Below are 27,461 nucleotides of genomic sequence, written 5' to 3'. Positions count from 1 at the left end.
AAATCTGTTAATATTTTTGAGCCCAATAGAATTAAAAGGGAGAATTTTACAAAGAAACTGGAAACGTCAGTTCTTGTTCTGATTTTACCACTGAACTGTGGTTTTAGGCAAATTACTTTGCTTCTGAGACTCAATCTTCTCTCTTAAATGAGGACTTGGCACTAGGCAATCCTTGTGTACCCTGCAGATCTGTGGTTCTGTGACTGGAAATTGATCCTGAGACTAGAAATTGGGATGATACATTTAGGGTGAGTCAAGATGTCCTAATAGAAGGAGATGATGAGATCAGATTGCAGGGACTTATTTATATAACTTATTTATCGTTTTCTTTAACAAAAATTTTAACTGAGAAAGTAAAATGATAATTTTAAAAATGCTTATTTGACTCTACTTGTAGCCATCTGTGTTTCGTCAGAGTGTTCTTGTTATTTCTCACATCTTCCCCTTACTTGCTCTGCAGAATTAATCTTACCAGTTCCTGAGGATGGGGGGAGGGGTGTCACTCTTAAGCACATGTGGTGGAAACATTTAAAAATCTGGAATTCTTATAAGATTTAACTGACACGACTAGTCATTTCACAAGGAAGCTACCATCCCTTCATTTTCGTGGCACAAAGAAAGTCCCGCATCAGGCTGTGTGCACAGCTTTGGTGGTGAAGATGGGTTTGTTTCTCTGTTTAGTACCAACTTTTCAGTGATCCAGGACTGGTTGTGTTTGCTGACTGAAGTATCTCCATGGTAATTTTATATCCAAAGGAGAATTTACAGAGGAATTTAAAAAATATATATATATATATATATATATATATATATATTTTTTTTTTTTTCATTGACGAGAGAGAGAGAGAGAGAGAGAGAGAGAGAGAGAGAGAGAGAGAAACATCAATGTGAGAGAGAAGCATCAATTGGTTGCCTCCTGCACGCACCCCAACCCAGGATGGAACCTGAAACCTTATCAGTTGCAAAGAATCTTAGGTCTTTTGGGTATGTGTCCTGACCTGTAATCAAATCTGTGGCCCTTCAGTGCATGGGACAGCGCTCCACTACCCGAGGGGAATTTTTTTGAAATCACCTTGACCCCTTACTTTCCTTGTCCTTTTTTGATATATTGGGAAAAAAAAGAAAAAAAAAAGAGACGAGCTCTACATGGCTCATGGAGATGGTTTAAGAAACAGAGAGCAAAGGATATTTGAAAAATAAGTTTTTCCTGAATGATAGATTGAATGTAAAGCAAAACAGCTCCCAAAAGTCCCTCCAGTGTCATATTATAAGAGAAGCAGGAATAAATCTGTTTAGGACTACTAAGATTTCCTTTTAAATAACGATACCTCTTATGGTTTCTGTTAGCAGGTGGTTTTTAAGTGACCTTAGAATTTGCCTTGATTTATAGTCAGAACAAATTTTATATTTTATTCTCTTAAGATCTCTTCTGGATATATCCTTGATTTGCTTATGCTTATTTTTTACCCCCTAGATAGAAGTTCTGGTTAGCATAAAATGTTTACATCCCTGTCTTGTATGTGGAGATAGGGTGATGATCTGGCAGGCAAGACCTGGGGAGAGAGAGAAAGGGGCAGGGAGGGGGAGAGAGAGAGATTGACTCAGTTCCATGAGCACTCTAAGCAACTCCAACTGGTTTGAGCAAGAATCTTTATTTCTGGAAATCATTGAATTGCAGTTTTTCTCTGGTCTCCAAAGCACGAGGACATCTCAAAAATATTTCCTTTCTTTTCCTCTGCAGGAAGGACGTTTCCTACTCACCCTTACTTTTCAGCACAGCTTGGGGCAGGGCAACTGTCACTCTTCAACCTCTTGAAAGCCTACTCCTTGCTGGACAAAGAAGTGGGTTACTGTCAGGGGATCAGCTTTGTGGCTGGAGTCCTGCTTTTGCACATGAGTGAAGAGCAAGCCTTTGAAATGCTGAAGTTCCTCATGTATGACCTCGGCTTCCGCAAACAGTACAGACCCGACATGATGTCGCTGCAGGTGAGGCTGCAGACATTCTCAGGGAATGCGTAAAGTTGTGACCAGAAAATCTTAGGAGCAACCCTCTTCTAAATTACAGTAGATTTAAATAAGTTTGGACCCACTGTGCCCTAAGTCTACACATTACATGGAAGAAGAATTAAGTCATGTTAATTCACTTTTCCTCAACTTGTCAGTTGCAAAGAATCACAGGTCTTTTGTTTAAAATCTGAAAATATAATGTCTTTATTCCTTTACTTGGCGTGCAGAAATGACAGATGTCTATGTCATGGTTCTTCTGAGCTTACCATGTCTCCCCTCTTTTACCATAAGGTCAGATAGCTTCTTAGATTGGGAAAGTTCAAAGTATATGGTACTGTGTCAGCCTACTTTTCTTAGCATGCTCTAAAGGAGCACTGTTAAGATTTTTTGGTTAAGTAGGGTATTCACTGCTACTTCTATCTTCAACTTAGTTCCAACTCCCTGTTTACACATTTCTCCTCTCTAGTTTAAACTTCATTTTCCTTAGTGTATAAGTTTCTAACAAGAAGTTTAAATCTTATCTGTAGATAGGATATCCCAAACATCTACTACCTTGCAATTTAAAGCTTTTACTACTACTAGTAAAAATATAAAGGAAGACTTTAAAGAGAGGAATCTCTTGCTTTGAAGTGAGGTCAGTATGATACCCAGTTAGTCCTAATGTTATGCTTTGGATAAGAAGTAAAATATTAAAAAATGCTCTTACAGTATACTCTGTTTCCCGGTTCCCAAGGATCAGTTTTCTCATTTAATACCTTAGTTACCAATTCACAGGCAAAAAAAGATTTGATGTTTTCACTTGAGGAGCAGGAGAGTGTATGGGGTTCTCCTGAGAGGATGGTGGAGAAGGAGCGCCCCGTTTCTCTTTATGAAGATGACGTTTTTGCTAGGGGATGGGCCTTTCCTCCCAGGGTTCGGTTTTCAGGTGTGAGTTCATATGAAGGGTGTTCACCGTAAAACAGATACGGTGATTTGGTTCCTAATTGTTGACCATTCATAGGTCTATAAACATTCCCTACGTGAAATAATAATGACCGTGGAAGGTGTTATTTTTCATTTTATTGCTTAATAGTTTACTAGTCTCATATCGGATAGGAAGCATTGCTGCCCTTATAGGAATTAAATAGTTCTGATTTCCAGAAATACCAGTTTGGTAGCTCTCCTTAGAATTGCAAAGATTAGAGAGTACTTGTGAATAGTTGATTTTGGTCAATAAATAAAAAGATAGATATAGCTATCACTTTATTTTTTTAAATTTCTTTATTGATTAAATTATTACATACGTGTCCTCATCTCCCCATTAGCTTCCCATTCCCCCCACTCATGCCCTCACCCCCCTGTTGTCTGTGTCCATTGGTTAGGCCTATATGCATGCATACAAGTCCTTTGGTTGATCTATAGCTGTCACTTTAAAAATGCAGTGATTTTTTTATTTAAAAAATCTCATCAATTTGACATTATAAAAATTTATAGAAATTGGATTTATGTATTAATTTAATATGACTTGCAATTGCCAAGAAATCTGTTAAGTCTGTACTAATGAAAATGAAGATGTTTTAACATTTTTGGTGGTAGCATTTTTATAGGCCACAAGATAGGGAACCTTATTCTAGAAGAGAAGATCTTTTTGCTCTGTAAACACTTTTCCACTTTTTAGAGCAAGAATTGTTTTTTAACTAATCAATATGAATTTCAAAAGTGGAAGCAGCAATGTGCTTGGGATCACTTGGTATGATTTCTGATACCTGTGTAGTGTGAGCTTGGGTATTGTAGGCTCTGTCTGTAAAAGGAGGAGAGGGTTGAGGACTCTTCTAACCACGTCTCATTTTTTTGTATCTGCAGTTTTTTGTTTTGAGTGTAAAAGCATCATATCTTTTTATGTAAAATCTTTGGTCTCTACTTTTTTCCATCTTCTCATGCCCCACACTTCTCACCTGTCCCTTATCTCCCCTCTTCCATCTGAAGATTTGCCACGTTATCTGTAAGGTAGAATGGAAGAATTATTTATCTTAGAAAATGGCATTTTATTATTAAAGTTTCCTTTGAAAGAAGAATGAATTGTGCTTTTATTTGCCTTTTTCAAAATAAATTTAATGGAAATATATCTTCATGGAATGTTCTCCACCCCTAGTTTAGAATGTAGGGAAAAAGTAGCGTTCTTTTAAAAAAAAAATTAAACATTGAAGTATTGCTTCTGAATTATGATCATAACTATACAAGAACAGAATGCTTTTGATGCTATGCGTTCTTTTTCTTCTGCTAATTAGATTTCTCTGATTTTTGTGCTACCAAAGCACTTTGATATAACTTCTCTTGACATAACTCAGTATGTCTGTCTAGTTTATAAATTGTAAATGGCCTAAGGGAAATACAGGATTTTTCAATATGACTTAGTAAGATAATAATCTCATTTTTAAACCTTATGTTTGCCTGTAGCTAAGCTTCTTACTTTATAGCTATGACTTCCTGTGTCTTTTTCTTTCCTTTTACAGTTTGTGTCAAACCTTAGTTTCCAGATATGTTATAAAGATCAAACAAATAATTTGCTTTATTTATATATAGTACTTTGAATTTTAGTTTTGTGCTCTGGAAACAACAGTTGCTAACTTCACAATATAGCTGTATATTTTAGTGTATTTTTATAGAGCTAACTATTTAAGGGTGATAGTTTGATGATACCTTCTCATGAAATAAGTCTGCTAGATTTTATAAGATATTGTGTACATTTCTTACCAAAATGTTAAGCTGATATAACTGATCAAGGAACCACACTATTCAATCTGTTACTGTATGGATAAAAATATAAATTAAAGCCCAATTCACAAATTTGTTTATTGTTTGCTTCTGCTTAACCTTTTCTACTACAGACATAAGTTGCTATGTGTTGTGTTTATAATTTTTTTGAAATATCAGTAATCAACTCAGTAACCACATGAAGTAATTTCTTATTTTAATACTAGAAACATTCAGACTGCAGATTTTGCTTTAATCCCCTTTGTCATGAAAAATAAGCTTCTGGAATACCTTGGACATTAAAAGTTATATCTCAAGATTCTGACTCCATAACATGCTAAGCCTAGTAGTGTCCATTGCCCAGTGGGTGTAGGCCAGAGCTCCATCATAAATCAGACAGGAGCCCAGCAAATAGAGTAGGCTTTGCTTCTGAACTGAATGTGGTAGATTCTTTAGAGTGGAGGCTTTTCTGGGATTGGCCTGAAATTAGAATGGGCCTCCCCCATGAGAGTCCTGACTCAGGACAGTTCTGATTAATACCTTCCTACATTAATATCTACATGAGGAAAGAATGACCATCCTATATAATAAAAGGCTAATATGCAAATTGTCCCCTCGACCTGGAGTTCAACCGGGTGTTTGACCAGGGGGCGGGCCGGCTGGCCAACCGCCCATGGCCCCTCTTCCCTGCTAGACCCCACCTGTGCACGAATTCATGCACCAGGCCTCTAGTTTCCATATATATGTTAAACCAAAACACACATGATGGTAAAACTTGCCCAATAGTCTTAGATGACCTTTCTGTGACTTGCTTTTATGACCTCAGTTAAGTGAACTTAACTATCAATTATAGCATAACAATAAAAATAAAGTAATACTGCTTTTATTTGAATATATGTGAATTTGTTATTCAATATTAGAGCAATAAAATTAAAGTTTGTGTATTTTATGCACCCTCAGACAAATGCATAATGTTTTATTTTCTTCTCCAAATTAACTTTAGATTCAAATGTACCAGCTGTCCAGACTCCTTCATGACTATCACAGAGAGCTCTACAATCACCTGGAAGAAAATGAAATCAGCCCCAGTCTTTATGCTGCCCCCTGGTTCCTCACATTGTTTGCCTCTCAATTTCCATTAGGATTTGTAGCCAGAGTTTTTGGTAAGAGATGCCTCTGAGCAAATGGAACAGTGTTATTTATTTCAAAGGAATATACTTCTAGCCAATTGTTTTATTATGTGTTATACAGAATAGCAGATTGCTAGTGGAGTTGAATAAACATGCCTGGCTCTGTTCTGAGAGTAATTTGAAACCATATTGCTCTTAAATAAAATTGATATTACAAGGGAAAGAAGAAGAATCCGGCTCCTATATTTGAGTGAGCTGTATTGGAGCCTTTTCTTTCATTTATACCTAATAATCAGAGTATACTTCTTTAAAAATCCAAACTAAGAAGTTACTCTGAATAATTTTCCAAAATTTCATACATATCTTTCTGACCTCTGTTTTGTTTTGTTTTTTCTTCCCCATTGTCCTCTTCAACGTGGGTGCAAACCACAGAGAAACATGTTTTCTGACTGGGTCAAAAGAAGTACCTATATCAATATCATTCCTTTTCTCTCTCCTTTTTTAATGTTTTTATTGACTTCAGAGGAAGAAAGAGAGTTGGAGAGAGGGATAGAAACATCAATGATAAGAGAGAATCATTGATCGGCTGCCTCCTGCACACACCCTACCATTGCTGGGGACTGATCCTGCAATCCAGGCATGTGCCCGACTGGAAATTGAACCGTGACTTCCTGGTTCATGGGTTGATGCTCAACCACTGACCAAACCAGCCAGGGCTCTAAGTTCATTATTTAAAAAATATATTTAAATAATATACTTAAAAAAAACCCCATAACAATGCTTTACTAGAAGTTTGTTCTAATGTTGTTTAGGACCTTGTTGACCTCAGAAAGGGCTCCCACAATTTTTATGTTCTGCTTATATATCTGGTATCTGTGATGCAAGTAGTCGATATTTATAACTGTGCTTTTGCTAAACTGGAGCTTTTTGTCAACTCATATTGGCCCAATTTTAGGTCATTACCAGCATTAGAAAAAAATGAGATGAATAGAATACTGTGAAAATATTAGAGAGTTTTACAAATAATGAAAAATGTTGTTTGGAGAAACTTCAATTTTTTTAGGTATATATGTAATATGTATACATATGCCAGATTACAATGTACAGTGTCTTTCTTATTGGCGGCTATAATTTAAAAAGTTAAACACTGTATTAGCGGCAATGCAGTCTATAGAGAAAGTGCAACAAAAGAGTAAAATCAAGATGCATGGAATCAAATGTTCATCAACTTTCTCTTTTTTATGGAATATAGATGATTGCTCTTCTCCAGTGAAGTTTTCTCAGGAACTTGGGTTCCTATTAATATGTCTTCTATATACTAATAGTATATATATATACACAAATATATTTCTTCTCAGAGAACAGGTTATTAAATCAAAATGATGTTATGGTGTTTCAGGGCATCTCTCTCTGACTTATGTTTAGAGATTTGATATTAGAATTTAGGAAAGAAATCTCCCCAGTAGTCAGTTTTTTCCTATGAAGAGATATATGAACGATGCTGTCGGCTCTACGATAGCTGCTCAGCCTGTTTCTCTGAAGCTAGCAAAGAATAGTGACTCTCAGGAAAGGGAAAGGTGCATGAGCAAGAAGAGTGACCATGTTTGTAACAATGGTTTCACAAGTCCCTCTTTTTAAAAAAAATACGTTTTTATTGATTTCAGAGAAGAAGGGAGAGGGAGAGAGGGATAGAAACATCAATGATGAGAGAGAATCGTTGATTGGCTGCCTCCTGCACGCCCCACACTGGGGATCAAGCCTGCAACCCGGCATGTGTCCTGACCGGGAATCGAACCATGACCTCCTGATTCATAGGTCAACGCTCAACCACTGAGCAACGCAGGCCAGGCACAGTTCCCTCTTTTTAAAGACTCCAGAGGGAACGGAATGCTTTCTTTTTATTCTGCTAATTAGATTTCTCTGATTTTTGTATTGCTAAAGTACTTTGGCATAGCTTCTGTTGACATAACTTGGTATGTCTAGTTTATACATTTAAATGGCCTAAGAGAAAGATATGATTTCCCCCCAATATGACTTTATTAATAATCTCATTTTTACACCCTTATGTTTGTCTGTAGCTAAGTTTCTTATTTTATAGCTATGACTTCCTGTGTCTCTTTCTTTCCTTTTAAAGTTCGTGTTAAACCTTAGTTTCCAAAGATGTGTCATAAAGATCAAATAAATAATTTGCTCTATCTTTAATAATAAAAGTGTAATATGCTAATTAGACCGGATGTCCTTCTGGCTGCGAGGGAAACCCCGTCCTGGTTGCCTGGGAGCGAAGCCTGGGTCCCGGGTGCCTTTCTTCATTGTAAATAAAGGAAGAACTGGGCAAAGTCTATGGAACATCTGTTTGCAAACATTGGACACCTGGCAATGCAGGATTTTGATCACTGAGAGAAGGGAAACAAAGGGAGAGAGTCCTAATATGTATGCCCCTGATTTTCTGCCTGGAGAAACTTTCTGGATCGTACATAGTATGTGGAAGGGGATTCTAAACAAAGCATGGTGGTCTCACTGAGTTGGGGAAACAGATTGGGGATCAGAGAGGCTGCAGTGGCTGGACTTTGTGGGCCAGTGTATCAGAGAGAAGGGCATTGCCCAGATAAAGATCCCCAAACATCTGTATGGGGTCTCATTGAGTCTCTAGCTGAATACTGTGCCCTGCATACTTAGGATGAGATTTCAAGTGGTTGGTCAAAGAACAATTACTGAGAAGAGAACAAACCACTAGGAAGCTATAGGCTAAACAAGTCCCAGCACTAACAAAGAATTGAGAGATGGTAGAGTTCTGATCCCACACAGTAATGAGACCTTTTTGAACATCTGGTACAGTTAATAGAGACCCCAGAAGGGCCAGGCCTTGATAATAAGGCTAAATAGCACTAGATTAAAGGCCACCGTAAGTCCGTACCAACAGAGCTTACATTCAAATCGTGAAAGCTGATCTGCAGGCAATTTAACTGTCTTCCAAGTAAAGCTGCTCTTTAAAAGAAGAACAAAAATTTTAGACACTTAGCAATTACTGGGAAGAAGCAGGAAAGTGGGAATCAAAATCAGGAAATATAAATAGACTAAAAAAAAAGAATAATGATCGAAAGCAGACAAGAATTTTAGACAGCTATTATAAAGTATGTTCAGGAACTTAAAGGAAAGCATGAACATAATAAGGAGATAAATAGAAGATATAGAAAAGAGCAAAGTGTGCCCTAGCTGGTTTGGCTCAGTGTATAGAGTTTCAGACCGTGGACTGAAGGGTCCCAGGTTCGATTCCAGTCAAAGGCATATGCCTGGGTTGCTGTCTTGATCCCCTGGGGAGCATTCAGGAGGCAGCTAATCAGTGATTCTCTCATCATTGATGCTCCTATCTCTCTTTCCCTCTCCCTTTCTCTCTGAAATAAATAAAAATATATATTTTAAAAAAAGAGCAAAGTGGAACTTCTAGAAATAAAAGATCCTATATAATAAAAGGCTAATCTGCAAATTGACCAAACGGCGGAACAACCGGTTGCTCTGATGTGCACTAACCACCAGGGGAAGACGCTTAACGCAGGAGCTGCCCCCTGGTGGTCAGTGTGCTCCCACAGGGGAGCGCCGCTCAGCCAGAAGCCCTGAGGCGGGCTCACAGCTGGTGAGCAGCAGTGGTGGTGGGAGCTTCTCCTGCCTCCGTGGCAGCACTAAGGATGTCAGGGAGCGGGCCTAAGTTGTCAGTCGGACATCCCTTGAGGGCTCCCAGACTGCGAGAGGGTGCAGGCTGGGCTGAGGGACCCCCCCCCCCGCCCCCTCAGTGCACGACTTACGTGCACCGGGCCTCTAGTTTATATATAGTATTTTGAATTTCAGTTTTGTGCTCTGGAAACAACAGTTGCTGACTTCACATTATAGCTGGATATTTTAATGTATTTTTATAGTGCTAACTATTTAAGGGTGATATTTTGATGATACCTTGTAGTAAGGAGAATAAACATCTGTGTTTCCACCATATTTTTTGTTTTTATTTTATTTATTATTATTTTTAAAATCTTTATTGTTGAAAAATTTTTTGTTTTTAAATCTAGGTGATTTTGACCACTTTTCTTTGGCAAAATATTTGGTGGTTTTGCTGCAGTAATTTAAAACAATAACCACAATAAAAAACACACACTAAACTATTAACACCAATAGCATGCTATTTACAATAGTGGATGCATAATTTTGATTATGAAAATTATCTCTTTTTTTAGATATTATTTTTCTTCAGGGAACTGAAGTCATATTTAAGGTTGCACTCAGCCTGCTGAGCAGCCAAGAAACACTTATAATGGAATGTGAAAGCTTCGAAAATATTGTTGAATTTCTTAAAAGCACGCTACCTGATATGAATACATCTGAAATGGAAAAAATTATCACCCAGGTATGCTTTACAACATGATAGTAATAAGATACAAGATTATAAAGCAATTTCCTCTACTAATTATATATTAAATATTTTAGCATAAAGATGTAGTTTTGCTTGACAGATGTTTTTTATTTGATCAGCTATATTCTATTTAGAAGTGAAACGTGAAATTTCTGTATTGTGACATTTTCTGTGTGACTATTTTATAACTGCCAATTTGTACTGCTTAACCCCTTCACCTTTGGCACCTTGAAATTTAAAACCTTTTAAACTACCTTTTACACGTCTCCCTTTGCTTATATATACGTATACATATATTTTTACGTAAGTGAAATTATACTATACATGCTATTGCATAACTTAATTCTTAATTAAAATATCTGTAAAGTATTAGACATTCTTTCATGCCAATAAATACAGCTCCATGTCATCATTTTTAACGATTGTACAATAGTCCATTGTGTCCATACACACTAGTAGGGAAAGAGTGATACTTGTTTGAGAGGAATAATAAGATTGTCTAGAAATCTCATTTAAATTCTAAGGTTTGAGTATATCTGATTATAAAATGATAAGACAGATTCTTTGTGGGCTCTTTTTTCTCCACAATGTTAGTGTCGACACCAATGCTTAAATGGCAGCGGCTGCCTCGCCTTCCCCCACATGATTAGATTAAGCAGGGGTTACCTATCCTCTAACTGCCAAATAACCTGTCTTCCTATTTGGCAGCAATATGGGAGAGGGGAGGCAGCCCGATTAAACCCTGCAGCTCTGTGCAGTGCACAGGGTGTACAATTTTGAAGATTCTCTGTGTGGTAGAATACATAGATGTCTCCTAAGAGGCCCACCATGGCTTAGCAAATGGATCAGAATGTGTAGTATACGACCTTTCTGCCCCATTGACAAATAATTAGAAGGGCTTTGGGTGTCATTATTATAGAAATACTCTATGCAATTTTGCTTACTGATCAGCAAAGATGATCTCTAACATAGATAGGAGGTACTCAGTAACTATCTGGTATGCTACATGTTGGGAGATAGTTACTAGATTGTGTATATTTTGGTTACCAGATATCTTTGAATATTAACTTATTGTAGTCTTGGCCTCATGATGACAATGTTTCATGTGTGTAGAAATAATTCATTTTTCCTTACATTGACATTCCTGCTATGCCATACTATTCCTCATTAATAAGTATTTGGACATCTCTATGAAATACACCAGCTACACAGGCTGTGTATCAGTATACATACTGAAGACCAGACTAACCCGTGGCGTTTTCATGGCAGGTTTTTGAGATGGACATTTCTAAACAGTTGCATGCCTATGAGGTGGAGTATCACGTGCTGCAGGATGAGTTGCAGGAATCGTCCTATGCCTGTGAGGACAGCGAGCCTGTGGAGAAGCTGGAGAGGGCCAACAACCAACTGAAAAGGCAAAACATGGACCTCCTAGAAAAATTGCAGGTAAAGACAGAAAGTTTTGACCCAAAAAAACCCCAAAACCCCAAAAAAAAACAAACAAACAAACCACTTGAATGCCTCCTGCCTGTACAGAGCTATACTGGAATAATAGGGATGTGACATGGATTGAACCATTGCTGACGATGGACCACAGTGTGTCAGACTATGTCAAAGTGCTGTGGGGCTGTAAATGCACATATCAATTGAAATATCACTTGAGAGAGGAAATGTACACTCACAAAAGAGTTAAATGTCAACTCAAAGTAGAATCTGGTTAACTACTCAATGGGTGTTGCACATATAGGGTGGAGCCAAAGTAGGTTTACAGTTGCTTGTATGGAAATGAATACAATAAATAATAATACAAGAACAAACTCTGTGTTTTGTGAACTCACAACTATAAACCTATTTTGCCCCACCCTGTATTTGGTTAAATTCAAGGAAGGAGAGGTTGCATGTGGGAAACTGGGAATGTTCTAGGGAACTTGGGGCTTGAGCCAACTCTGAATGGTTGGTGGAAGGAGCGAGTGAGGAGTGGAGGGGTTGGTATAAATAAGGAGGATGTGGCACAGCAGCAGAGTAAGCTTGGTGTCAGTTTATGGTTTATGTTGAGGAGTTATGGGATAAACACAATGGAATTGTAGATAACTCCGTGTGAAGCAGAAGAGCATGGCTTTCATCCTATTGAGAGGGAAACGTTTTCCAACTGTTTGAGCCATTCTTTAGAAAGTGGTGCAGATTAGAATGGGAAGAGAAGGTGGGAGACCAGCTAGAAAACATTTGCACAAGTCTGATTGGAGATGATGAGAATTGTCTAGAGTAAAACTCACAGAAATGGAAAGAGCAGGAGACACGTTTGAGAGAATGGAATGAAAATGTGTAATGCATAATCCCTGCCATCAAGAAGTTGACAATTACTAGGGAATACAAAATTATATATTCTATAAAATAAAAGGCTAATATGCAAATTGACCGAATAGCGGTCACTATGGCATGCACTGACCACCAGGGGGAAGACGCTCAATGCAGGAGCTGCCCCCTGGTGGTCAGTGCACTCCCACAGGGGGAGCACCACTCAGCCAGAATCCGGGCTCATGGCTGGCTAGCGCAGTGGCGGTGGCGGGAGCCTCTCCCAAATCCGTGTCAGTGCTAAGGATGTCAAACTGACAGCTTAGGCCCTGAAGGCTCCAAGACTGCAAGAGGGTGCAGGCCGGGCTGAGGGATGCCCCCCACCCACCCTGAATGCATGAATTTCATGCACTGGGCCTCTAGTCTACACTAATAAAAGAGAAACATGCAAATTAATCATCACTCCGCTATACCCACCAGCCAATCAGGAGCAAGTATGCAAATTAACCCAACAAAGATGGCCATGGCCATGGAGCTAGAGTGAGCAGGAGGCTTGGGTTGCCCCCAGCGATGGAGGAAGTCAAGCTTCCCGCCCGCCCTGGCCGGCCCTGGCCTCTGCTCAAGGCTACAAAGTTTCAATTATAGAAGATAAATAAATCGCAGATACCTGCTTCCAGCTGGCCCTGGCCTCCGCTCAAGGAGGTGCTGGAAAAAAAAAAAAGAAAAATGGAGGGGCTGGGAGCTTGGGTCACCAGTGGGTGTGGCCAGCCTGAAAACGGCCATCAGCCCCTCACCTAGGCTGGCCAGGCACCCCAGCAGGACCCCCCACCCTGAAGGGGCTGTGGCCAGCCTGCAAACAGCCGTCAGCCTCTCACCCAGGCTGGCCAGGCACCCCAGTGGGGACCCCCACCCTGAAGGGGGGGTAGCCAGCCGGAAACGGCCCTCAGCCCCTCACCCAGGCTAGCCAGGCACCCCAGCGGGACCCCCACCCCCTGAAGGGGCTGTGGCCAGCCTGCAAACAGCCCTCAGCCCCTCACTCAGGCTGGCCACACCCCCAAGGATAAGGGACCCCGCTGGGGGGCTTGGCCAGCCTGCAAACAGCCATCAGCCCCTCACCCAGGTTGGCCAGGCACCCCAGCGGGACCCCCACCCTGATCCAGGACACCCTTCAGGGCAAACCAGCCGGCCCCCACCCGTGCACCAGGCCTCTATCTATACTGATAAAAAGGTAATATGCTAATTAGACTGGGACACCTTCCAGGAGACCTTCCAGACATTCTTCTGGACGAAGCCATGGTGGCAGGGCCGAGGTAGAGGCGGTTAGAGGCCAAGAGGGGAGGGCAGTTGTGGGTGATCAGGCCAAGATGGGACAGAAGTTGTGGGTGATCAGGTTGGTGGGGGGCAGGGCCATAGGGGGTAAGCAGACCAGCAGGGGGGTCAGTTGGAGGTGATCAGGACAGTGTGGGGGGGCAGTTTGGAGTGAACAGGCCAGCAGGGGGGCATTTGGGGATGAGCAGGCCAGAGGGGAGAGAAGATGGGGGCGAGCAGGCCAGCAGGGGGGGACAGTTGGGGGTGAGCACACTGGCACGGGGGGCAGTTGGAGGTGATCAGGCTGGTGAGGGGGGCATTTGGGGGTAAGCAGGCTGGCAGTAGGGGGCAGTTGGGGGCGAGCAGGCCGGCAGGCAGAGTGGTTAGGGGCAATCAGGCAGGCAGGCAGGTGAGCAGTTAGGAGCCAGCAGTCCCAGATTGCAAGAGGGATGTCTGACTGCTGGTTTAGGCCTGATCCCTGTAAACCGACAGTAGGACATCCCTTGAGGGGTCCCAGATTGTAGAGGGTGCAGGCCGGGCTGAGGGACCACCCCCCCCCCCCCAGCACGAATTTCGTGCACCGGGCCACTAGTTTATAAATAAATGCACACTTACAACTGCAGTGAGCAATTTAATGGAAATTAAAGTTTCACATCTGCAATTATATAATGGTGCTGTGTATTCAAGGCTGGAGGGGTGGGACTTAAGAGTGTTTAGTGGAGAGGAGATTAGAGGGCAAACCTTCTGGGGGCTGGGAGATGAGATCTGAGTTAGAGCTTCAGTGCCTAATGGCTCCTTGCTTTCTGCTTAGCCCTCACTTCCCAACACTGCACCTGTTCCCACACTAGAGACCACTACAGTCTGCTTCTATGTGGTGAACCTCTGGACCAACTAGGAGAGAACCAGCGCAGAAATGAGGGACACTAGAGTAACTGCTCCCCAAGGAGAGGAACGCTAACTTCCTTACTTCAGCTTACCTTAGCTCCGGCCCATGGGAAATTTTATGCCTTTTCTTATTCAAAAAAAGAGCCAATGTTATTTGTTTTTGAAAAGAAAAATAAACAGTTGGGGTGTTGTTCATGATTACATGGATATTTCAAGGATGGTTAATTGAGTATGTCTACATGCATTTTAAGTCTGCTTAGGCATTACCTTAGACATGCCTGAGGAGAAAGCAAGGTTGAGGTGTGTTTGCACCTACTTTATATTACAATGATTTTTATTAATGGTAACAAACTTTCATATTGACAGTTCATGTTGTCATCGTGTCTGGGTTCCCAAGTTACCTGGGTACCGCTGACACCCATAAAAACTGATAGGAATCTAAGTGCATTTGGGAAACCCTGCACGTCCATTTAGGGGGTAAAAAGTCCCTTTTAGCACCTCAAGGCAGTCAGGAATCGCCTGTTTCTCCATCAGATCCCACTCATTCTAGGGGAGCACCAATGTATGGAGTGAGGACCCTCCTCAACTTGGACTAATGACAATGTTGCAATTTTGGTGTGCTCAGTGAAATGAGATGTATTTTGTTAGTACTGTAGTTAAATTTTTTTGAGAAACCTATAAAATCTCCATTTCATAGAAGGTTTCAGAGTATCTGCTTCACATACTATTTTGTAAGTCATCAGAGGCCCGGTGCACGAATTTGTGCATGGGTGGGGTCCCTTGGCCTGGCCAGCGATTGGGGCCATCTCACCCAGTCCTGATCAGGGCCAATTGGGGCTGGCTGGCCAGCCTGGGGGAGGGACCACAGGAGGTTGGCTGTGGGAGCGCACTGAACACCAGGGGGCAACTCCTGCGTTGAGTGCCTGCCCCCTGGTGGTCCGTGCATGTCATAACAACCGGTTGTTCAGTTGACAGGTTGTAATGATCGCTTAGGCTTTTATATATATAGATATGATAGGATTGCTTAATATACATAAGGTCTGGCTGCTGTTATAATGAAAAACCAGAGTCTTCACATTTTTTATTTGGAGGATTTTTATTTTGTCTCTCCTCCCTTCTCCCTGCCAACAGATAGCCCATGCTAAAATCCAGACCTTGGAATCCAACCTGGAAAATCTTTTGACCAGAGAGACCAAAATGAAGTCTTTAGTCCGGACGCTGGAGCAGGAGAAGATGGCTTATCAGAAGACAGTGGAGCAGATCCGGAAGCTGCTGCCCGCCGACGCCCTGGCCGACTGCGAGGCGCTGCTCAGAGACCTGACCTGCAACCCCAACCACAAAGCCAAGGCCGGGGGCAAGGCGTAGCCGGGGCTCTGAGGATGCTGCGGACAGTCTGCGGAGCTGCGGGCCACGCTGGGCAAGGCACTGAGGGTGAACCACGTCCCGGCTGAGCCCCATCCCCAGCCCCAGCCAGTGGGCCTCGCTCTCACCAGAGTTTGCCAACCCTAAGCCATTGGGCACAGGCGGACTAATGTCTGTTGTTGTAGACTATGTACATATAGAAAATGGACATCAAGAATTCACGCTTCGGGACAAAAGGAGTCCATGTATATTTAGAGCAATTTTTAAAATCAAAACTTCATGAAATCCACACCATGAAGTTCCCCTTAGACACATGCGAAATCATCTCATCTTTGTAGTGAAACAAAGCTAGCGAGTCTTTGTCTATTGAAATATACTTGAAAAAAATGAATGTATTTTTTTCTCCAAAGAACAGCATGTTTCACGCAGTGGTGTGTGTGTGGGGAAACATTTGTGTGACTTGATGTGTGTCTAGACCAGGAAGATGACTGATTGTCAGTCACGCTCCTGTGGTTTTTCCCAGGAACATTTTCGGGGACCTTTCTCCCCCGCCTGCTTTGTGCCAACCGGCATGTTAGTCTACATGCGTTCTGAGGCTGCTCAGGCAGTGCCTTCACGTGCCTGAAAAGGCAAGGCTGAGTCTACCCGCCCGGTTCACGGTGGGAGAGAACGTTGCTAATTTTCTAGCAAATTAGACCAGCATTGTAACTCAAAACTAAAAAATATCAGGTCTCCGAGTTTTAACTGGGGACCTGCACAGTTTTCCCCCCTTTTTATTTAAATCACTCCCACATTTGTCTCCCCTTTACTTGGTGCCACAAGTGGCGACAGGATTTGCCATTTCCCCACCAACATGTGGGAGCTGTGACTTCTCTCTACCTTAAATGAAGGACAAGGCAGTGCAATCACGATTGGTTTGCTAAAGATGACAGGCTATGTTCAGACACTTTATTTGGACAATTGATAGGATGGAATCAGCTCTCAGTCATCTCCCCCTTCCATGGGAACATGTATGAGAACCGTGAAACGTGTAAAACAAGCTGATGCAGCGTGTTGGAAGGGAAGGGGAAAGCGCAGCAAGCCCTCCCGAAACGCACCCCCCTGCGTCGGGACGCCCGGCTTTCAGCCACGGATGGTGTCTGGGAAGATGGTGTCTGGGAAGATGGTGTCTGGGAAGACGTTCTCGTACGCTGGGTGCATGGAAGGGAAGCGAGGTTTAAAGCACACAGGCCGTTCTCCGTCTCAGAGGAGATTCTGTGATGGTGCCTCTGGAAGTGGGTGCGTTTTTGCCTTTCCAAACAGCATTGATGATTACTGCTTTTTGCAGTCCTAACATTATCACAGATGGATGGTCTGGGATAACTTTCTTTGAAGGGAGTTTGGTGTATACACAAGCTACACTGTATCATAGAGTAGAAGAGTCAAGCTCTAAAGGTTTTGGACAACCTTGATGAGCAGATGAAAAGCCCCCTCCACACAGTTACCCAGTATAATTGTGCTGACTCATGTTACCAATCAGCATGCTCTCTAACGCAGGCAGTTCCTCACAAGAAAATGAAATCTTAATAGTTAAGGTAATGTCATTTCTAGGTTCTAGGAAATGCTGATTCTATATACCCCATTCAATTGGGGCCACCAACTGATTGGTTGCTCGAATTTCTCCAAAATGTCTCTACCTGAAGGAGAGATTTTTTTTTTTTCCTATGAGGAATATGAGAAATATTCTTCTGTTACTCTCTGCTGATGAAAATCGCCTGATGTGTGTGAGAGCCAAGGAATCTTCAAGTTGGGGAGAGAAACTTTTGTTCCGTTTAAAGTAAATTTTACTCTGGATGTTCAGAGGCAGCGACATGAGTTGTGTTATGGTGTTCAGAGATTGAGGTGTCTTGGATACAATATTTCTCTTGAAAATGAATTTCCTTTTCTTTTGTGATTTTGTAAACGTTGCATCAATTATGCTTCACGCATTGTTACATCTTCATCACATCTGCATCGGGCGTATGTAATGTCTAGTTCATTTCCAATAAATGCATCGCTTCCGTTTCCTTGACTTACTTGTTTTACTTTTGTTTGTAATAGGAGAGAAGAAGCTCTTGGTTAGAATCCTTTACAAAATGTTGCTACTTAAAGTTGGTTCACTGATAACTCTTTTTAATAGAATCAGGGACAACAAAGATAATTTTTAGGAACATTTGTGAAAGTACATTGCTGGTTACCAATTTTCAACTTCTTGTCCAATGGAGCCTTTGGCTGATGAAGATAGAAAGGAAATGTCAACCACACTGACAGATTTGCATTCTACACTTTCATTGTCTATGCTCCTCATAAATAGCAAGGGAGAGAGGGAAAGTACATTTTAAAAAATATATATTTTTATTGATTATAGAAGAGGGAGAGGAAGAGAGCGATAGAAACATCGATGATGAGAGAGAATCATTGATCAGCTGCCTACTGTATATTCCCTACTGGGAATTGAGCCTGCAACCCAGGCATGTGCCCTTTACCGGAATCGAACCTGGGACCCTTCAGTCCTCAGGCCGATGCTCAATCCACTGAGCAAATCAGCTAGGGCAAGAAAGTACATTTTTTTAATTGGGTTAACTTCCAAATAAGAATTAAGGCACTTACTGGAGGATATGATATGAATGTGTTTACATAAAATAAATGGGAGACATCTGTAATAGTATCAACAATACAAATTATACATTAAAAACATCTTCAGAATATCCTCAAGTATGTTTGAAATCTAATAAAAGGATACTGTATCTTCTTGCTAATATTAGGACTAAAACTTTTAAGTATTTTGCACTACATGTAGTAGTTAAATATTTTGAGTGTCAGCAAGAGAATCAATAGGGAGACAAGTGTGTGTGAGTGTGAGACTGGGGCTGGGAGGGTGGGGGGAGGGTGGAGGGAGGAAGTGTGAAAGGCAGGAGAACAGGAACTGTTAGCCAGACTTTGGCATTCCTTCATGAACTATTCTTCAAAACACTCTACCACTGTGGTGACTGATTCAGTCTATGGCAGCTTGTGAACCTGGGTTTTTCTAACAACAGAACTCGCGTTTTGTCCGTACAATGAGGAAGACCACCTAAAACAAAGGGGTGTTTCCCAAAAGACCTTGTCTGAGAGCAGTCACCCAGCAGGGACTGGGAGGAGGGCAGCCCCAAAGCCCTCTCGCTCATTTTGGCTTTCTGATGACTACTCAGCAGCAATCACCCCTTCTCTCAGCAACAGAGATTTGTACTCGACTTCAAGTCGGAGACAGCCAAGGCATTGAGAGTGTGGCTGATAAGAATTTAATTAAATCTTTCCAATTCTGTTGGATTTAGTCTTTAAACTCTATGGAAGTACTTACACTAGTCATTGGCCAGTTCCCTCCCGAGGGTTTAGTCATGTGTTGGCCCTATGATTTGGGGCTTGTTTTCCCTTACGTGTATGTGCTGAATAATGAATGGGAAAATCTAATCTTGAAATAGGTTTGTGTCTATATTTAAAAAAGATTATTAGTTTTAATATATAAAGCATGTAAGGATTTATTGAATCATAGCTTGGTATATTGCTGAATTTGCCACTAGGTGGCACTATTGTTTCGACTTATCTTTCTTTGGAATTGGCTTCAAGGGACAGCAAAGCTACCTGAACAAATGCAGTTCACCACTCTGCTTTCAGGTAAAGTATCTTCAATATAGAAAAATCTGGCTTATTTAGAAATGCCTTTGGGGAAAGTATTTAAATCTCCCTAGTAACATCCTTAAAACTTAATTCTCTTTAGTGTCAAGAAACTTTTTTTTATAAAACCTATATTTTTAATACTGCTGATTAAACACATTTCTTCTTCCTCTGTTCTCAACAGAGATGTAGAAAAACAGACCATCTTCTTATATATAAAAGTCTCTCATATAAAGAAGACCCATGTAAAATTACTTTACTTTTTTTTTTCCTTAAGGCAAAAATAATAAAGTTTTGTTTAAGTTTTCATCACATTTCTTCACCATTCATTCTGCCTAGTTTTTCTTTGTTGTTGTTGTTTGCTTTTGTGTGTGTGTGTGTTGTGTGTGTGTGTGTGTTTTTAATGAAATCTGGAATCCAAAATACTCCAAGGACTTTGGATTTCTGTTCATGGCTGATTTGCTTGTTAGATTTCCAACATTTCATCAATACGACCTAACAATAGTTTCTTGGATTCTCAGACAAACACAGAGAATAAAGCTCGTATTGGTTGAAGTCACCATACTTCATCCTGATGCTGATCATAGAGAGTAGAGTGGACAGGTGTTCATCAATTCTGACTTGTCCCGGCCAAACTGTCTTTGAAGACACCATGCCCTTTTCCAGCCCAGACCTCGTTATTTCCTCTAGCGGGGGCGATGGCCACGTCCGCACCCTGCGCTCCTTCCTCTTGCCCAGCTTCCACACATCTTCACGCGCAGGTCATTTCCTCAGGAGTCGCTCCATGAGCCTACCACCCAGCCGCTGCTGCCTGCAGACCATGTCATGGATCCCAGAATAGTCTTCCTCAACACCTTGCACTTCTCTTTTGTAGAATTTTGCACACATGTGGCAATTTAATTATTTGTGAACACTTGTTTAATGTCTGTCTCCCCCCCTCCCCCCATTAGACTACTAAGTTAGTGATAAGGTCCGTTTGTTTCCCCCTCCAAAGAGCTCCAGCACTTGACTGGTTTACAGCAGGCACATGTTGGGAACTCAGCTGGCCTATTTTGACCAATGGACTAATTTCTAACTTATTTTGCATCCTTTCCTTTTCCAGACATATAATGGTTCTTAGTAGGGCAATTATCGGGAGTCAGGAGACAGACAGGAGCATGGCTTATTAAAACATCTGAGAGAAAAGTCAGGGATGTCAATGGGGAGGAAGAGAGTGATACACAGCAGTTTGATAAGGAAGGAAAAGCCAGACTTTAAATTTGGTACCATGGGCAATTCAAACTATTGATGGATTTTTAAAGAGGGAAATGGCATGATCAGATGGTTGCCATTCACCAGGAATGTTGATTGACTCATGAGGACAAAGACCATTTGTGCTGATAATCTTGACTTTAAGCCTGCTCTTCTTGGCTGGTAGTAATTTCATTTCCAGCGGTTACTTTGAAGGATATTTTACTGTGGTTTAGAAACCTTTCACACAAATGTTGATGGCAACAATGATGTCAATAATAACAACGCACATAACATTTGCTGAGCACTTACTGTGCACCAGGCACCGGGCTAGATCAGTGATCAAATGTTAGCAGCATATCAAGCACGGGGGACTTCCTGTTAACTGCAGGCACAGCTCGTCTGATTGCTCTTCCCTGTACTGCGCTCCACACATGTTGTGTTTTTACAAATTGAAGGCAAGACCCTCCTCTATAAAACAGATTACGACTCACATCACGACACTGGCGTTGTTGGGGTGCTCGGGAGCCGGACCCACAGCATCTCCAAGGTATGCCTGTCCTGCTAGGCTCTGCTCTCAGAGTTTCTGATTCAATAGGTGTGGGGGAGGCTGGTAATTTTTGTGTATCTGACATATCCTAGGTGATACTGACGCTACTGGTTCAGGGGCCACACTTGGACAACCACTGTGCCTTACATCACTTAATCGACAACTGTAAAAGGTAAGTACGACTATCATTTCCTTTTCATAGATGAGGACACTGGACTTGACTGCACATCATTTTGAAACACTTAAAAATGAATTCATTACCTGAAAGAGAGGATAAAGGGAGAAAGACTCCACAGCCGGCTTTAGTAGGGAGGAGCGCTGAACGTAGGTGCTCTGGGCTTAGGTTCTATTGTTTCCTAATTCGGCTGTCACCTTGGCTGAATCACCAACATGTTCCTAAGTCTCCGTTGCCTCATTCGAGAATAGGAATAATGATGTGTGCTCTACCAAGGCCTAGTATTCTTGTGACGATTAAGTGAAATGATGTCTTCTAAAGGCTTTATGAACTCTGGGATACTAAACAAGTGTGAGCTTACTTTTGCCCTGATTCAAAGAGAGACTTCTCACCAAAGACACATCCCAGCTGGCAGTACGTGAGGCTCGTTTATTTATTTTTTATTTTTTTCTCTCCACAGCAGCCATAATGCTCAGCTCCTATTCAGGTAGGTATGTCAAAAAAAATTTCCTTAGATTTTTTTTTTTTTCCTGGCAGGCATAAACAGAGTCAAAATCTTTTTATATCATCTGTATGCTTTCCTGAAAGCACCAAATTATGGGCAGGACTAATGGGTTGAGAATGCTAAACGCCAGTTTATTGTGGCTTGCTTATGACATATCACCGTCTGAAAAACCATCACAGAGGGGAAAAAAAAGTCTCACAGTTTAAATAATAGTTGCATCTCTGCAATGATGACAGACTGTGACAGTTTATAGGTTTTAGATGACGACTCCTTCACGCTGTGAAAACAGATCAGCTGCCAGTAGGCCTACAATTATTGCCACACACATCTGTGGATTTTTAAAGGGAAATTGAGTGGGCAGCTGCCATTACAAGCAGGTAAATTTAGTTGAATGAGCATATCCATCAAGCAGAGGTTAGGTTACTCTCTCTGCTCGGAATGGAGAGGGGAGGTGACAGACGTCTAAAGTTGTGCTAGTAATGACTACCATTTGTATCATACTCCCAAAGATTAGCACAGTTTCTTTATTGAATTCTACCAAATGGCACCTTCACTTTGGGCCCCTGACTCACTGAAATGCAAAGATTGCAGTATTTAAATAAAATGTTTTTTTGAGTGATATGCCAGTGACCTAAGTACAAAGCCAAGGATGTCCTCAGCCTTCATCCAACTTGACCTTTGACATGCTGAGCCTCCTACTTCACCTTTCCTTCTGAGGCTTCCCAGCCAGGCGAAGTAGAAAAGACGGGAGATTGGATACGGGGCAGAGAAAGAGGACATAAGACCACTTCTATATAATGTGAACCTGGCTTTTATTTCTCAGTGATAGCACCTCCCAGGTTGTGTGGTGATTTATTGTATTGGCTTATTAAACTATGAAATCTTAGGGGGCTAGGCAGTGCATTCCTCAGTGTAGTTTACACAGTGCCTTATACATAGTAAGTGCTTGGTAAGTGCTTAGTGAATGAAGGAATATTTTTTAAAATTCATTTTTATTTAAGTATAGTTGGTATACAATCTTATATTGGCTATATTAGTTCCATGTGTACAACATTGTGATTCAACATTTTAATATCTCAAGATGTGATCACCCACTAATTCTTGTAATCATCTGTCACTGTGTAAACTTACCACAATGTTGTTAACTATATTCACCTTTCCCTTTTTACTCATCCCTCCACCCCTTCTCTTCTGATAACAATTTCTTTGGTCTCTGTTTATATGATTCTGTTTTTGTTTTGTTTTTAGATTCCACAAATAAGTGAAACCATTTGTCTTTGACTTATTTCACTGAGCATAATACTGTCTAGATCCATCCATGTTGTCACAAAGGGCAAGATTTCCTTCTTTTTTATTGCTGTGTAATGTGTGTGTGTGTGTGTGTGTGTGTGTGTGTATGTGTATGTGTGTATACACATATCACCATCTGAAAAGCCATCACAGAGAAAAAAAATAATTCAGTTAATTTAAATAATGGTCACATCTTTACAATGATGACAGACTGTGACAGTTTATAGGTTTTAGATGGTGACTCCTTCACTCTGTAAAAACAGATCAGCTGCCAGTGGACACATCCACACCCACACACCCCACAACACTATTTCTTTATCTATTCATCTATCAATGGATGCCTAAGTTGCTTCCATATTTTGGCTATTGTAAATAATGCGGCAATGAACATAGGGGTACGTATATTTTTCAAATTAGTGTTTTCATTTTCTTAGGATAAATACACAGAGTGGAATTACTCGTTTGTATGGTATATCTATTTTTAGTTTTTGAGGAATTTCCATACTGTTTTCCATAGGGGCTGCTGTAGTTTGCAATCCGACCAACAGTGCACAAGGGTTCCCTTTTCTCCACATCCTGCCAACACATTATTTGTTGATGTTCTGATAATAGCCGTTCAGACTGGTGTGAGGTGATACCTCATTGTGGTTTTTATTTGCATTTCTTTGATGATTAGTGATGTTGAACATTTTTTCATATACCTATTTGCCATCTGTATGCTTTCTTTGGATAAATAGTCTTTTCATGTCCTCTGCCCATTTTTTGATCAGATTGTTTATTTTTTGTTATTGAGTTGTATGAATTTCTTATATATTTTGGATATCAACTCCTTTTTGGAAATATCATTTGAGAATACGTTCTCCCATTCAGTAGATTGCCTTTGTTTTGTTGAAGTTTTCCTTTGTTGTGCAGAAGCTTTTTAGTTTGATGTAGTCCCATATGCTTATTCTTTTGTTTCCCTTGCTTGAGGGGACGTATCCCAAAAGATATTACTCAAGTGGTGTTGGATAGTTTATTTCCTATGTTTTCTTCTAGGAGTTTTATTGTTTCAGGCCTTACATTTGAACCCACTTTGAGTTTATTTTTGAGTATGGTATAAGAGAGTGGTCCAGAGTATTTTTTTGCACATACCTGTCCAGTTTTCATAACTCCACTTGTTAAAGAAACTGTTGCCACTCCAGGATATATTTTTACCTTCCTTGTCATGGGTTAATTGACCATATACTAGGTGTACTAGTTAATAATGCAGATTTTTTTCAATAAATGGAGTTACACATATGTTGATATATATGTGATTTGATATGTATGCTATTTTGTTGTATTGACAGCAAGCTTCAAAACTTCATATGTCAAATTTACTGAAGGTGTTAACATCATAGATATTTTTACGCTTAAAAATGTTGAATTTTGTGCCAAAAAAAGAGCATTTGCGGGAAGTTTTAATTCATTAGTTTATTTTGAAGAAAAAGTTATTGTATACTTCAGAAAGCTTATGGTGAACATGCTCCATCTCAAGATACTTGTGGATGCTGGTTTAAATGCTTTAAAAGTGATGATTTTGATGTGAAAGACAAAGAACATCCAGGTCAACCGAAAAAGTTTGAAGACCAACAATTACAAGCATTATTGGAAGAAGATGCATGTCAAACTCAAAAACAACTTGCAGAAAGATTAAACGTTGCTCAGAAAACAATTTCTGATTGTTTACAAGCAATGAGAAAGATTTTAAAGGATGGAAAATGGGTGCCACATCAACTGAATGAAAGACAAATGGAAAACCGAAAAGTCATCAGTAAAATGTTGCTTCAACAGCACGAAAGAAAGTCTTTTTGGCATCTAATTGTGACTGGTGATGAAAAGTGGATTTATTTTGAGAATCCCAAAGGCACAGAATCATGGGTTGATCCAGGTCAACCATCAACATAGACTGCAAAGCCAAATCACTTTGGAAAGAAGACAATGCTCTGTGTTTAGTGGGATCAGGAAGGTGTGGTGTATTATGAGCTTCTAAAATCAGGTGAAACTGTTAATACTGATCACTACCAACAACAAATAATCAATTTGAACCACACTTTGATTGTAAAATGACCAGAATGTGCCAGAAGACATGGCAAAGTAATTTTGCTTCATGATGACGCACCATCACACACTTCAAAACCAGTTAAAGACACATTAAAATATCTTGCCTGGGAAGTATTAACCCACCCGCTGTATTCACCAGACCTTACTCCTTCAGATTACCACTTGTTCTGATCGATGGCACATGCACTTTCTGAGTAGCACTTCAAAACATACAAAGAAGTGGAAAATTGGGTCTCTAAATGGTCTGCCTCAAAACAAGAAAAGTTCTATTGGGACGGTATCCACAAATTACCTGAAAGATGGGGGAAATGTGTAGCTAGCGATGGACATTACTTTGAATAAGGCACTTTTGATGTTTCTCTTGAAATTATCATGTTTTCTTTTATTACAAAATCTGCATTATTAACCGGTACACCTAGTAAATGAGGATTTTTGGGATCTCTATTCCATTCCATTGATCTATTTCTGTTTTTGTGCCAGTACCATATAGTTTTGATTATTATAGCTTTGTAATATAGTTTGAGATCAGGGATCATGATACCTTCAATTTTGTCCTTCTTAAGATTGCTTTGGCTATACTCAAGATTTTTTGTGATTCCATATAAATTTCTGAATTATTTGTTCTGATCTGAGAAGAATGATATTGGTATTTTGATAGTAATTACATTGAATCTGTAAGTTGTTTTGGGTAGTATGATCAATTTAACAATATTAATTAATCCTTCCTATACATGAGCATGATATATCCTTTATTTTATTTGTATTCTTTACAATTTCTTTCTTCAATGTCATAGTTTTCAGAGTAGAGGTCTTTTACCTCCTTGGTTAAGTTTATTCCTAGGTATTTTATTCTTTTTAATGCAACTGTGAATAAACATTTGAATCCACATATAATAGCCTGAGAGATGTCCATCAATTTAGAAGAACTTTTGTGTTATATAATGCTCTGTTTTAAAATACACATATATTCATACATGTTACTGGTATAGTCACTTCACCAGCTTCGTTACAAATACAGTCACATTTCTCTCACCTCTAAAATATTTTGGGATACCAGAGTTTTATTTTAGTAGAAAAATCTGTACCTTTCTTGAAAATTATTCCACCTTGATTTGTTAAAAAAACCCTCAGGGGTTTACTTACTCTAAATGGGTCTGTGAATATCTGATTGGTTCAATAGTGGGCCGTGGCTTTAGGAGTCACTGCTTTTGTTTGATTGGTCCATATGCTTTCTTGCCTGCCTTCCAACCCTGATCCTTTATTGAGTTTCTTCTCTGGGTCACGTATTATTCTAGGGTTACTATTTCACGTGTCTCTGTTCTCTGCTGTAGTTATAGGCACCAATCTATTGGCTGTTTCAGATATCTACATAGACCACATGGGACTCCATCCTCAGAATTTCAAGGTTACCTCTTTTGCACTTTACTGGACTCACATAACAGGTTGGATCTCAAGGCTCTTCTAGACTCAGCCACACACTTGTGCCAGGACTAACCTTTTCCCCAGATCTTAGGCCCTCACTTTAAGAGAATGGATTACCCTAGAATTTTCCTACCATTCTGGAGCCCTTGTGGTCCTTTCCTACCATCAGGCCTTTTTCAGGAACATCCCAAATATTCGAATAACATTGAACTTCAAAAAGTGAAAATATGATGCTCACCTTCCTTTCCTTCTAGGAGACTCATAGACCCTTATGCAAAATTGTCTAACCTCTCCACAAATGCTGACTCTGCATTTTAAGGGAGATAGGGAGGGTGAGACTGACTGGTTCCAGAAGGTTCTGTTATATCTTTCCCCAGGCAATTGGAAACTGCTACCCTTATTGTTGTGTAACTAAGTGA

General features: G+C 40.4%; 1 protein-coding gene across 1 annotated transcript in view; it reads left to right on the top strand.

Moving 5' to 3' along the window:
- TBC1D4 (TBC1 domain family member 4) overlaps positions 1–18,166 on the top strand; it is a 220,356-nt gene extending 202,190 nt beyond the window's left edge. The window contains exons 15-19 of the mRNA XM_028149057.2: positions 1,742–1,986; positions 5,744–5,903; positions 10,094–10,263; positions 11,539–11,715; positions 15,886–18,166. Coding sequence (XP_028004858.2) covers positions 1,742–1,986; positions 5,744–5,903; positions 10,094–10,263; positions 11,539–11,715; positions 15,886–16,119 — 986 coding nt within the window. The 3' untranslated portion in view covers positions 16,120–18,166. The remainder of the gene's footprint in view (positions 1–1,741; positions 1,987–5,743; positions 5,904–10,093; positions 10,264–11,538; positions 11,716–15,885) is intronic.
- The last annotated feature ends 9,295 nt before the right edge of the window (positions 18,167–27,461 follow it).

The sequence above is a fragment of the Eptesicus fuscus genome, chromosome 8 (assembly GCF_027574615.1).
Source record: "Eptesicus fuscus isolate TK198812 chromosome 8, DD_ASM_mEF_20220401, whole genome shotgun sequence".
Lineage (NCBI taxonomy): Eukaryota > Metazoa > Chordata > Mammalia > Chiroptera > Vespertilionidae > Eptesicus > Eptesicus fuscus.
Note: the sequence above shows the minus strand (reverse complement) of the source record. Positions and strands in the feature narration are given on the sequence as shown.